Source organism: Cavia porcellus, unplaced genomic scaffold (assembly GCF_034190915.1).
Source record: "Cavia porcellus strain 051 isolate PalLab524CR breed Dunkin Hartley unplaced genomic scaffold, mCavPor4.1 scaffold_16, whole genome shotgun sequence".
NCBI classification, from domain to species: Eukaryota; Metazoa; Chordata; class Mammalia; order Rodentia; family Caviidae; genus Cavia; species Cavia porcellus.
Window position 1 is genome coordinate 20,244,571 of NW_026947499.1, and position 14,734 is coordinate 20,259,304.

General features: G+C 37.5%; 1 protein-coding gene across 4 annotated transcripts in view; it reads right to left on the bottom strand.

Annotated features, from left to right (window-relative positions):
- The window catches only part of Specc1l (sperm antigen with calponin homology and coiled-coil domains 1 like), a 150,289-nt gene that overhangs the window by 47,435 nt on the left and 88,120 nt on the right, over window positions 1-14,734 (bottom strand). For all 4 annotated transcript variants that reach the window (XM_013141945.3, XM_003477962.5, XM_013141948.3 and 1 more), the window contains 2 exons: window positions 7,030-7,120; window positions 179-262 (listed from right to left, as the gene is read on the bottom strand). In XM_013141945.3, the coding sequence (XP_012997399.1) occupies window positions 179-262; window positions 7,030-7,120 (175 nt within the window). The remainder of the gene's footprint in view (window positions 1-178; window positions 263-7,029; window positions 7,121-14,734) is intronic.

A 14,734-nucleotide genomic window follows, 5' to 3' on the forward strand; every position in this document is an offset into this window, starting at 1 on the left:
TAGAATACTTGTTTAACATGTACTGCATTAAGCAGTACTGCATTCTATCTTCAGTAGAAAGACAAAAAAAAAGAAAAACAGAGGGAAAGAGACAAGGAGGGAGAAGGAAGGAGGAAAGAAGAAAGGGAGAGAAGGGGGAGGAGAGGAAGGAAGGAAAAATTTCAGAACAAGTCATTACCTGAGATGCTCTTGGCACTTTCCATAGCGGGTACTCTTGGTAGAGAAGCAGGTCGGCTAGTTGACGATGTTCTTAACAGATGCTCTGCAGAGTGAAAAAGATCACAATAAAGAAATCTGATGCTGAATATTGAGTAATAAAGGTTCAAGGAAGATGAGCAATCACCTCAAAATTGCAATTCATCCTTCCTCTCAATTCAGGGCACTTTAACAATTCTCCGTAACAATTCCCATAGATAAGGAACACAGTAAAACATTTCAACATTTTATCTCTACGGATGAGACACTACACAGATGAATACTTCTAAATTACTGACCATCACTTAGTTCTTCAATGCAATTCAAACAAAATTTCAGAGATCCCCTATTACATCTAGGTGTAAGGAACAAACTAAACAAACTCTGCCTTTATGTGCCCATGGTTAGTCGGGACACCACATACATACATAACCGTAAGCAAATCAAAATGTAATAACCAGAATGCAGAATGATAGAACGCTATCAGACCACAAAGAGAGAAGCCATTTTTATTTCAGATACCAGGGAAATCTTCAAAAATATAACAGCATTAAGCTAGGGCTTAGTAGGAGAGAAGACAGTTGGATACTTGTGCTTCAGTCAGACAAAAATCCAGAGAAAAGGTACAAGTTAGAGGGAAAAAATAGCAAGGGCCGAGCGTGGCTGGGCACAACAGCACACACTTATTCTGGGAGGCTGAGACTGAGAATCACTAGTTCAAGCCCAATCTAGGCAATTCAATGAGACCCTGTCTAAACCAGCAAACAAACAAACAAAAAAGTATGAGAATGATGCACAGTACAAAGGCCCTAAGTTCAATCATTAGTACCACAAAATAAAATTCAAACAACCAAAAAGCTAGTGTAGCTAAAACACAAATATATGTAAAACAGGGCAGCAAGACAAGGGTCTCAGACAGAGAACAAGGCTGATTGGGATAGTCTTCATTACTGGAACATGGACTCTAGTTTGAGTGCAAAAATAAAGCCTATATTCTCTGGGAGGCTAAAACAGGCAGATGAGTTTATGTTCAGCCTGGACAACTTAGCAAGACTCTATCTCAAAATAAAAAGTGGATGGGGTTATAGCTCAGTATAAAGGCCCTGGGCTTATTCCTCAGTACAGGAATAAGTAGTGGGTGGCGGCATACAGATTTAAAAGAAATGAAAACTTACTTGACGATAGCCTATATGTTGGAATTTTAAAGCAGGCATTACAAATAAGATCAATGTCACAAAGAAAAAAAAACACTCTCACTGAAATGAAGAAATAAGAAATTTTAGTTAAAAGAGTTCTAGGAGTACAAGATAGGAACTCCCTGAGATGCAATGCAAAAGTAGTCTAAAGTTAAAAAAAAAAAAAAAAAAAAAAAAAAAAAAGTAGTCTAAAGTTGAATGTGGAACAGAAATTAAGAAAGGCCCTTTAGTAGCTAAGTATGGTGACATGCCAGTAACACTAGCACTTGGGAGGTTGAGGCAGGAGGAAAGCCAGTATGGGCTACCAAGCAAGCTCAAAGCTATACTGCACTCATACATAGTAAGATCCTAGCTCCAAATAAAGGCTGTCTAACAATTTGAGAAACACAAATTGTTACTAGACGAATTGGAAGTCTGTACTACACTGAAGGTAATCACAGTAACAATATATCTTCAACCTATTCTATCTCCTTAGTAGACTAATTGAACTCCTGTCATTCTCAGAATTGGTCAAAAAGAAACACTTTCTAAGGCATGAAATCACTATTTTCATGTAAGCTATCCAACTTTCATCAAAGAATTGTAAAAATATAAAACGTAAGAAAGAAAACAACATCTTCAGCTTATTACACCAAGAAATGTAATTTTAAAAAAGGTTCAAATATGGCATAGATGTTAAAACTATCTGGCAAAGCATTTAAAATAACTATGATTAATATGTTAAAAGTCTAATGAAAATGGTAGAAAATATGGGATATCAGGTAGGACTTTACACAATATTTGATTTTCTCATAGTTTTCATTTCTCTGTAGACATTAGACAAATAAAACTGCTAACTATATTTCTGGTTCTTGGGGTTATATATATCCCCTCAACTCCCATACATGCTTTCTCAGAATATATGGCATGCGGAGACTTTTGTTTGTTGCATGCAGAGACTTCTGTTTTGTTTGAGATGCATCTTAGGTTGGTCTCAAATTCGTAACAATCCTTCTGCCTTAGCTTCCCAAGTGTAGGTTATAGGAGTGCAGTACCATAGTCTTCTACCTAGGGTGGCCTTAAACTTACATCAGCCCACCTGCCTTAGCTTCCTGAGTGCTAGGATTACAAATATGTGCTGACATGCCCACCTCACAACTGGGGAAATGGGCGATTCTGGCACTAGTTGGTGCTTACAATCCAGTAGACATACACTAGAGATACTGCTAGGCAACACACACTGTACAAACAACATCTCATAACCAGCGTCAAATAGAGAAATAGTTATCAAAATGGTAGACTCTGGTAGAGCAGTATCAACAGTCATACTGAAAGTGAATAATCTAAATCTACAAGTTAAGGGACATTTTATCAGGACAAATAAAAAAACTAAGATTCAACTTATACTAACTACAAGAAACTCACTTTAAATATAAAGACACAGATAAAAGTAAAATGGAAGAAGATATAACATGGTAAAATGCACGCACTACCAAAAGGAATCTGCAAGAATTGTTTTTTTGCCAGGGGCAGGGGAGGTATCTGGAGATGGAACTCAGGACTTCTTTCATCAGAAGCAAGTGCTCTAACACTGCATTATATTCCCAGCTATTCTAACTTTTTATTTTAAATTTTGAGACAAATTCTAATTTGCCCGGTGTTATAGTTTGGGCCTAATGTCCCCTCAAAGCTTTACGCAGTGTTCAGTTTTTTTGGAGGCTGCTGAAACTAGACTATGTGATCGATTCCTACTGCAATGCTGGGATTAAGGGTGATGAGTAAGTGATTGCTGGATCCGTCCCAATCCCAGTAGACTGGCTAGAAGGGACAGAAAGAAGTATGTCTCCGTCTCTGTCTCTTGTTGTTTTTGCTGTCTTCTACCACCATGAAGTGTTGCTTCTCTGCTATATGCACCCTGCTTTGGAGCCAGCCAATTATAGACTGAAACATCTACAAACTGGAGCTAAATAATCGCTTCCTCCTTTTAACTTTGAGTATCAGGCATTTTGTCTCAGCAACAAGGAAAGTAACTAAGACACCCAGGTTGGACCCAAACTTGCACTTCTCCTGCCTCAGTCTCCATAATAGTTGAGGTTACAGTTTTATGCCACATGCTACCATACCCAGCTATAAAGTAGCTATATTAAAATCAGACAAGGAAAACTTTACAACAAGGGATGCAATCAGAGACAAAAAGGAGTTACACAATAAAGTGTTCCATTCTAAAAGACAAAAAAATCTAAATGTGTACCAACCTACCAACAGAACTTTAAACTAGTGAGATGAAAACTGATAAAACTGCAAACAGAAATACTTCCGTAACTACTACAAGGAGTACAACATTCTTGTCTCAGTATTTGATAAAAAGAGTACGTGGAAAATCAGTAAGAATGAAGAAGATCTAGGCTGGAAAAACATTCACAACCAATTAGACTCAACTAATTCATTTATAAAACAATCCAACAACTACAAAATAAATGCATGCTGCTAAGACAGAGAAGACAGACTTAAACAGAGAATATAGCTGGGCACAATGGTGCAGGCCTATAATCCCAGGACTTGGGAGGCTGAGGCGGAAGGACTGCTGTGAGTTCAAGACTAGCCTGGACTACAAAACGAGTTCAAAGCCAACCTGTACTACTTAGTGAGACCCTGTCTCAAAACAAACAAAATAAAAAAATCATTATATAAAAAGGCTAAATACACTTTCATTTATGAGACTTTCTGGAAAAGGCAGGACTAATAGGGAGGGGAAAACAACTTCCTACAGCATCTACATTTACCATCACTTAACAGGATACACTCCACAAGGTATGCTGTCAGGTACTTTTCTGTTGTGCAAAACTCTAAGGAGTATGCTTATATAAATCTATACAATATAGCATTCTACACTCCTGAATTATATGTGGCATAACTACCACTGTATATGCAGACCACTGTTGACTGAAATATCCACCATGTGGCACTGGTCTGAACTGATGAGAAGTGACAATAATGCCACGTTGAAGTTGGAGGAATCTCCAGGCTCTTCACCCATGGACACCACCCAGCTAAGGCTTCTGTTTAACATTCTGGATCTCTTAATATCACTGTGCAGGTGGAAAAAGTAAAGATTTTTCCAACTACCTATGTCATTCATACAGCTACCTACCTCTACTACTGGAAGCAGATCCATGCTTTTCTGCTGAAGCTACAAAGGATGATTTACATACTATCTGCAAAGATTCACTGAGGTGATATCAATCATCACCTCTGCAACAGAATTCAACTGCCAACAATACCAACAAAAGAGCATTTGATGAGCCCATTTATAGTAAAATCTCTGGTCTGAAACATTTTCTTATAACCCATAACCAGGCATGGTGCTAAAATACAACAAACCAAAAAAAGGAAAGTCACATTATAACAGACAGTAACTTTTAAAATTTCAGTAATAACATCACTGAAATCTTCAAAACAAATATCATAGACTACTTTTTTTTTTATTTATGCCAAGACAAATGAGACAACCAAAGCAGAAAAGCGGCTCAAAATGTTACATCTTGGAAATTCTACAGTCATCATAATGTATGCGTTATCGTAATGGCCTTTTATGGCCAAGAATCATTTGCTTATCCTTAGCATTTTAGTACACAATGAAGCTGTGCCATAAAGAAAGATAAACTGAATCATTTATAATAAGCTGGATGCATCGTCTTGCTTGCTTGTTTTTTGAGATAAGTTTTCACTATATAGCTCAGGTTCCTTTTAACTTGGGTGATCACCTGGCTCAGCCTTCTAAATGCTGGGATTACAGACATGTACCACCATGCCCAGCAAGAAATGCATCTTGAGAGTATAATGTTAAGTGAAATAAATCAGACATACAAGTTTTGATACTGTATGATTTCTCTCCTATGAGAAACCCAAATTATAAATAAAGAGCAAAACAAAAGATAGATATAGTAAGTAGGGAAATATATCTTTCTCAAATGGGAAGGGGATCAAGAGATGGAGTGTGGAGGGATAGAAAAAGGAAGATGTATTACATACATGTACTAACTCCCCATAAGGAATGCAAAAATTATGTACTGAAAGCATATACTAATTTACAAAAAAAAAATCACTGTATTAACAACTTCACAGATAAAAATTCACTTAAAATATTTTCCCTGCCAGCTGCATTTGCAACATACTAAACCCTGTTAAGGCATTATAAGAGGCTCAAGTAGGAATGAGAACAGCCATGACACAAGCCGTAGACACATATGTATGCCCAATGGATAAATCACCAGATAATAAAGGAAGGACAGCCAGGAACAGACTCTTAAGGCATTTAGTCTGTCTTAAATAACCTTGGCCCACAAACCTTCTACACTCATTTTTCACCCACAAAAGCCAAGAAAACAGAAATAACTAAATGGTTTTAATTTTTTGTCCTATTTTCTAAGCTGATTCCTAAAAGTCAGCTGGGGTGTTTGGGGAAATGGAATTTTCAAGCTCCCTTTCTTGGATGGCCTAGGATTCTGTGTTTTAAAAAGTGCCTCAAGTAAGGCTGGTTTTTCCCTAGTAAACCTCGCCCACTGTGGCTCCAGCAAAATTAGTCTAGAATGTAGTCATGGAGAACTGAGAGGCAATAAGAGTTTGCTGCAGACTGGGATTGCTCCTAAGACCCTGAGTAAGGGTCTGAGTCACTTCTTAGAGGTCACCTGGGTCATGGGAACCTGATACTCTCAGGATTACCCAGAAACCCCCAGATGTGGGTCCCTCCTACTGGACTTTTCAGGCTATCATTAGAGAGCCATGGTCAAGCTAGAACCAAGGCTCTCAAACAGTAGCAACGGATATAATGTGCCTGGCTCCTGGCTTTGAGTATGGTGACACAGCACACAGGTCAAAACTCTTGAGTTTTTGATAGAACCAGGATACACATGGCTGGTAGCAGAGGTGGAATGTTTCTGAACCACTAGTTTCTATCTTTGTTGCCCTCAATGAATGAATGTAGCTCTTTCAAGATGTCCAGGACACAAAATATAGATGCTTTTGTGCAGCTATTTGCTGGCAACAAGCAAAATCCTACAGCAGTTTGCTGCCTAAAATCTTTTACTTATATATTACTAAGGTCTATCATTTTTAGCCACTTGTTATTAAGAAAAAATTCACACAGATATCTCATCCCTTTCTCTTTTACTCAGTCTGCCAAGACACATGGGCATCCTTGCCATCCAGCACTTGGCACACTCTTGATTTAGGGACCTCATCCTGGCTATTCCCCATTTAGATGGCTCTTCTCATGTTCTCTTTCAAGCCTTTATTCAAACCAAACCTCTCCAGTGAGGCTCTGGATAAGACAGTTAAAATTGGGAATATGTCCAAATGGCACCGTTCTGTCACATACCCTGTGCAACAGTGCCAACAGATGATACACACTCTCTAACATTTACTACAATGTTATAAAAGAACTGCTATAGAAGTTGCATTTGTTAATGACTTATTTTCCCATGTAATTAAGACATTATTGGTTGAAATAATGTCAAGAACAAAGAAAATAACAATTAAACTGATCAAAGCAGCCAGCAAAATCCAAAATTTAATATACACACAGGAGGAGGGAGGGAGGATGGAAAGGAAGGAGGAAAGGAGAGAGAGGGAGAAAAATGCTGTGACATATTAGATATACCTTGAACAGGGATTTCCCCATAGTTTGGTCTCTTATCTGACAAGGTTGTGAGGGGCTTGGACGTTGAGATTGGTCCACTTATGGAATGTCTCTGAAATCACAAGATGAACAGTATTAAAGTTAGGTTAAACTTAGTACTGAGACTCACAGACAGTAAGTATTTAGTTATAAATTTACATAACTCCTTCCACACTGTACCAGTACGGACAAAATATACACTACAGATATATAATATGATCAACAGGCTTTTTAAAAATTAAATTTCTTAAATAAGGTAACTATAGATTCACATGTACTCTTCACTGTTTTCCACAGGGGTAAAATCTATCAATCTAGAGCAGAGTATCACAGCCAGGATATTGAGACAGTAGTGACACAGAAAACCTCTGTCACCAAAGAGATTCTGTCTGTAGCCCTTTTACAGCCATACTATCTTTCCCCTTCCAGAATCCATTACAGATCCCTGACAACTACTAGTTTTGAATTTTTAAATTCAATTCACATGTCAACTCACTAAATACAAGATCCAAAAGGAAATACAGATGTGCCCCTATTGTAGTTTTATTAATCATTCATACCTTGATTCTGAATAGATCTCAACTCTATTATTCATTTGCTAAGTCCATAAGTGCCTAAGTACATGTCATTTTTAATTCAGTATTACTAGCAACAGCTTTGTTACTAACAGCTTCCTAAATCTCCATACTTATACATACAGAAGCAACCTAAAATATGCACTGCAAATACTTAAAACTTGTAAAACATTGAATATTTTATATATACTTTTCCTTGTGCTATATTCTAGCCTTTTTTAAACAAAAATCTAGCTATCTTCTAGCACTCATTTCATACTCCAGTAGAAATGTGCAGTAGGTCCAACTTCTCTACATCTTTACCATACCTGCTATTATTAGACTTTAATTTTGGCAATTCTCAAGGGAGTAGCTTATCCGCTCACTGTAGACTTAATTTCCATTTCCCTGACGACTTAACGATGTTGAATATCTTTTCTAGTGCTTATGGTCACATGCACATCTTTTCTTAAGAGGGGGCTTTTCAAATCATTTTTGGGGATGGGGCAGTACTGAGGATTGAACCAAGAGCTTCATACTTGGTTATATTTCCAGTACTCTTTTTTAAAAAATTTCTATTTTAAGGCAGAGACTCATTAAGCTGCTAAATTGCCCAGGCTGGGTCCAAACTTTCAGTCCTTCTGCCTTAGGTTCCCACAGTGCTAGGATTATGTGTGCACACAATATCTTGCTGTCTTCATATTTTCTTAACGTCTTTAAACGAGTTTTAAATTTTTTTTGTCTTTTTCTTTTTTATCGGTACCTGGGATCGAACTCACAACCACACACTTGCAAAGCAGGCGCATATGCCGCTGAGCTAAATCCCCAGCCCCAAGTTTTAAATTTTTAAGCCCAATTTATCAATTTGCTTTTACAGTTCATGCTTTTAAGTATTCTAAATAAGAAATCTCTACATTTTCAAAGGTTATAAAGATTTTCTCTGTGAAATGCCCTTATCTAAAAGTTTCCTAGTGTTAGCCTGTACGTTTAAGTCTACCACCAATTTCAATTTATCTACTTGTTTTATTTTTCCCTCACTGCACAGAGCAGAAGTTTCAGCAAAATGTATGTGTGTGTGTGTGTGTGTTGTGAAAAGAAAAAAGTGGTGAGTATCCTTGTATTGTTCCTGATCACTGAGGTAAAGGATTCATCTCTAATCTGCTAAGTGTGATGCTAGCTGTAGACTTTCCATAGTGGTCTTCTTCAAGACTGATTCGTATTCCTACTTTACTGAAGTTTTACCATAAATAGATGTAAAATTTTTGGTATAGATATTAAAATTAAATATGTATGTATATGAAATGTATATGAATGTATGTATACACACACACATTTATCCTTTGAAGGTAAATTTTAACCTCACATTCTTGGGATATGCCATCCTTGGTAATGGTAAACTGTCAATTTTAAAATTGCTAGATTCAGCCACCATCAGGACTCTCCTGCAGGTAACTAGCATGGGCGAGGAGAAGCAGCCAACTCAGTCCCCATGTGCAATCCAGCTACCACAGGGACTCTCCCACGAGTAGCCAGTATGGGCAGAGAGAAGCAGTCAGCCAAGCCCTCATGCACATGTGCGCTGCCATCAGAACTCTCTGGGGGTAGCCAGTGCAAACCAGGAGAACCCTCTTCCCTGGCGAGGGGAGTTGATTCATAGTAAGTGAACCTCTATGAATCAATGGTCTTGGCTGAGGCCTGAAGTGGCCTATGAGGCCAGAGATACCTCAAAGGGCAAGATAAGGCCATAACTGTGGACACTCTGGCTCCAACCCCAATTAACAAGGTAGAGACTGCAGCTGCAAAGATCACTCCTACAGTCTCACTTCTACCATGTCTTCATGATAAGACAGTACTACTGAATTGACTTGATTCATTACTTGGAGACATCCTTGAAGTGACTCCCAAGGTCCTGCTCATTGCCTGCACCCTTTGTCCTTTGTCCTAATATAAGTACACTGATCCAGAGAATCCTTTGTCTTTACCTTAGAAGCTTCTAGCTTAATTAAAGAGTTTTGACCCTCCTGGAGCCCTAAAAATCATACAATTTGTCTTTTTTTATTTAACCCCAGCCGTACATTCGTTTGGGAGATCAGGGATCTAGGACAAAACCCAATAAGGCTGCAAAAGAAATCAGATCAGAAATAATATCTCAAAAGAAGGAATGACAAACATAATAAAAGGGTTGCCATGCTTATCTAAAGATAGAAAAAAAAAGGAGCATAAGAAAATGAGGGAAACTTTGAACAATGTAGAGAAGAATTGGAATGCATGAAACAGATTCAAAGAGATATCCAGGAAATTAAAAATTCCATGGAAAGCTGACAAAACTGCTCAAAAGAAACTAAAGATAGACTTTCAGACCTTGAAGACAGGATGGCAGCTAGTGATCACAACAGATCTCAACCAGGAAACAACAATTCAACGGCTGCAAGATGACACAAAGAAAAATAATTTAAGAATGATAGATGTCAGTAAAAAAGCAGGTGTCAACACAAATGACATAAAGAGATGATTTATAGAAGTAATAGCTGAAAACTCAAGCATGGGAAAAGGACCTGACATACAGATAAGTGAGGCATACAGAACTCCAACTAGGCTAACCAGAACAAATCTACAACCCAGTCATCTGTTCTCGAACTCATAACTATCTTCCTGCCTCAGCTTCCTGAGTCCTGGGATTACAGATGTGCACCAACCACAACCTGCTCAAGAACAGAATATTAAAGGCTATTAAGAGAAAAGAAACAGATCACCTATAAAGGAAAAACCAATAGAATCACGACAGACTTCTCAACACAAAGCATCAAGTTAAGAGGAGCTTGGAGTGAAGAATTACAAGTCCTGAATGAAAACAACTTACAACCAAGACTGAAGTACCTGCAAAATTATCTTTCAAAATGGATACAAAAATAAGGTACTTACACACACACACACACACACACACACACACACAAAGACAACTGAAGGAATTCATGTCCATCAAACCAACCCTATAAAGAATACTGAAGGATATTCTAGAGAGAGATAAAAATGACCATTGTTCCAGGAACAGCTGCAAAGTAGAATCACCAAGTGGTACAAACAACTGAATGGAAGGGGAACACAGGTAGAGAGCCAATGTCAGGAAAAAAGCACTGCAGAGATGAACCAGTGCATGTTGGCCATAACCATAAATGTAGACGGCCTTCATCCACCAATGAAAAGAAACAGGCAGAGTGGATCAAGAAACAAGATTCATCAATATGTGGTATACAAGAAACACATTAACTCAAAAGGAAATTCACAGATTGAAAGTTAAAGGAGAGAAAACAATGCTCCGTGTGACAAGGAACCAGAAAAAGCAGGGATAGCTTGCCCATCAACCACAGAATAGGTAAAAAAGGTAACGGTATTTTTATATACTGGAAAACTACTCAGCTATAAAGAATAATCATGAGGTCTTATAGGTAAATAGATGCAACATGTTATCATGCTCTTGGGTGAAATGGGTTAGACTCACACAGGTGAACTTCATGTTGTCTGCTTAGTATAAAAACTGAGTTGGTGGGGGTCGAAGACGTACAATAGATATTGTGAAAGTGAAAAGGGAGGAAACATCTAAAAAGGGAAGGTAGTAGCCAGCATCAATTCCCTATTATTTTGTTTTAAAATACTCTATCATTTTATTGTTGTTTTGATTGGTCTTATTGTTTTGCTTGGTTTGATTTAATTATATCTGATGGCATGGACAGCTATTTTGAAGATAACAGATTATTTTGTTTTGAAGTTTGTATCGCTTTCACTGTTTCGTTTTGATTGGTTTTACTGTTTTGTCTAGTTTTATTCTCATAAAATTTTTAAAAAATTGCTAGATTCAATTTGCTAACATGTTAAGTTTGCATCTTCATTCATAACAGATATTGGTTAGTAGTTGCCTTTCTTTGCAATGTTTCTGTTTCTGCTACATGACACTGAAAACATAAACTGAAAAAGCTTCATTTTTTTCTGTTTTCTGAGAAGCTTTGTATAGGATTAGAATTATTTCTGCCATGAAAGTTGTTTTTTTTTTTTTATTTAAAGAAAAGGAAACAAAAGAATACATGGAGATAAAAAAGGGTAGAAATAATACAAACTTACAGAAAAACAAACGGTAAGAAATTGCTGGTTGATAAGTTACACATTGTCATCTTAGAAATAGCTGTTCATGTTACAGAATTAAAGTATTTAGAATGACATTCATAAAGTGACACTACAAACCCTTCTGCTCTATGATCGAACAAGAGCTCAGTAATATGGTTATCAGTCCTACACATTTGTTTTATATCTCAAAGAGGGTAAGATTAAACATATCAAAACAGAACAAAGCAGTTAAAAAAACAATTTAAAGAAATACAGATTTCGCAGCAAGCCCACTGGAGATCTTCACTGTCTATCTAATTGTCTCTAGTTTCTTACAAATAGTTGTCCCCATCTTCACCCACCTTATATACTTATTGTATATTATAGAACTAATCAAATCATTGGAGGCTTTTTTGGTCCTCAAGTTCCAAATTAGGGAAGACAATAGTAACTACCATCGCATTTCTCATTCTCTTTGTGATAGCTGTCCCCATCTCTACATATGCTGAAATTGAACTCAAGAAACCAGTCCAATGTCATTCTAATCAGTGAACAATAGTATTGCTAGAATTTCTATCATAATGCTACAAAATTAGCCTCGGGTTTCTTAGCGTCTCTTCCTCAGAGTATCTGTTCATTACATCTTGCATTATATAATCTGTTCCCGTAAATAATTAAAAAGAAGAAAAAAAAAACCCATGTGTGAATTTCTACATATATATCCATCCTCTCTGTATTATAGGGAATACCAAGTCATAGCAAGACAGCAAAACAATTTCCTAGCAAAACATGCAATGGATAAGACATATAAGACCACAATATAGATGATCTTCCGTAGTTACTATGTTTTCTCTTGTTATTTTCAATAGATTTGACCACCACACTGGCTTATTATAGTTAAATATAGTATCACATAATTTTATAAAAACTTAACTTTGACAGCACTGTAGGATTTGGGAGCTGTTACTAATTAATACCAGTATGGATATCTTTACATCTTGTCATCCTCAGAGTAGTGGCCTCTACTTTTAGGGTTGATACTAACAAGCATACCAATTTCAAATAAAATCAGCCATGGCCAACCCATTGTCTTATGATTCAGATTCAATTAAGATCAGTCACAGTAAGACAATGCAAGTATTGTAGGATTTCAGTTTAAGTTAATAGGAAAGTAAGGATAGTTACCATGGTATAACCTGCTATTTTGGGGTCAAGATGTCTGTGCCCTCAAATCTGACATGAGTGGACAGACCAGTATATATTAAATTCAAACTAAATATGTCAATAAGACTACTATGTCTTTTAAATCCTTATATACCATTAACAATGACCTCTACCTTTTTCTTTTTTTTTATAGAGTTTCAGAGCTGTCTATACTAAAGACTATAGCTTACCGTCTCTGCCTCATGTCTGTTACTCCACTTTTCTGCTATAATTTGTCCACCTTATTCCCTCATTCCACTGTCTGCCCCGTTCACTGAGGCCTCTCTGCCACTGTTGCTGGAATCCTGGTATCTCTTCCTCTCCTTCTCTGTAATGTCCTTCAGCACTCTCTGTAGGGTTGGATTGGTGGCCATGAACTCCCACAGTTCCTCCTTGTCTTGAAAATATCTTATTTCTCCATTAATTTTGAGAGAGAGTTTTGACGGGTATATGAGCTTCGGTTGCATATCATTTTCTTTCAGGACTTGGAATATTTCTCTCCACTCCCTTCTTGACTTAAGAGTTTGTGTTGATAAGTCTGCTGTTATTTTGATAGTTTTCCCATTGTAGGTAATCTGCATCTTTTCTCTGGCTGCTTTTAATATTCTGTTCTTTTGGTGGATTTCTGGAATCTTTATTATATGTCTAGGCGTAGATCTGTTTTGGTTGTAGGTAGCTGGTGTTCTATATGCCTCTTTTATCTGGATATCATTTCTTTTTGCTAAATATGGGAAATTTTGCTTTAATATATCTGTGAATATTCTTTGTATTTCACTATTGGTTGCTCCTGCTTCCTCACTCACATTCTTTATTCTTAAGTTATGTATCTTTTTGTCATCTTCTAGTTTTTGAATTGCTTCTTTCTGATTCCTTGTTATTTTTAAGAGGCTTTTTCTTTCATGATCATATGCCATAAATCTCTCTTCAAGTTTCAGAAGGCTGTCTTTAGTTTCTGTCAAGGCATTTTGCCAGTGTTCAATGGAGTTTTTAGTTTCCTGGTATTCTCTTTGGATCTGTTTCATGCATTCTAAGTTATGTTTAAATTCTTCTTCAGAAGTTTCTCTTTCTTTTCTGATTTCCTCAGTTCTTCCGTCTGTGTTCTCTTGGGCGGGGCTTGTCATTTCTTTAATTAATCTCTTTATATCTTGCCTCACTTGAATCAGGAGTACAGCTTTAAATTCTTCTATGAGATCATGAAGGTACTTTTTAATTTCGGCTGATGCTGTGTCAAGCAATGGATGGTTACTGTGCTTGTTCTCTTTGGTGTTTACTTCTCCTGGGCTTATTTTCTCATCTTAGCTGGAGATTTTTTTTATTTTTATCTCTTGTCATGTTTCTGGTTTCTTTCAGACTGTCCTGGGGTTCTATGGCCCTCTCCGAATTGCTTAGGGCCTTTCAGAAGCGTGCTGACTTGAGTTTTTGCTGTCCTCCTCAATTTGCTGTTATCTGGGGTAGGCTGGGATGCAGGGGTGGTACAGGCTAGTCTCCAGCCTCTGCGCCAGTCAATCCGTAAATTAGGCTGTACTTTCTGGATGTCACTGAGTTGTGACTATTTTGTTATCTGCTTGTTGGGCCCCAAGCAGAGGCTTGGTTTAGCCCCAGTAGCTCCTGCCGGTTCTCTTTGTACCAGAAGCAGCTGACTAATGTCACTATGGCACAGGGTCCTGCCCAAATCCCAGCTGTTCTCTTCCAGACCTCTCTGTGACAGGAGCACCAGAACAGCAGAACTGCCCAAATCCAAGATGTCTCCCACTAGTTCTCTCTATGACGCTGAAGCCAACACATACTCAGGCTCTGCCCAATTTCAAGATGCCTTTCACCAGCCCTCCTAC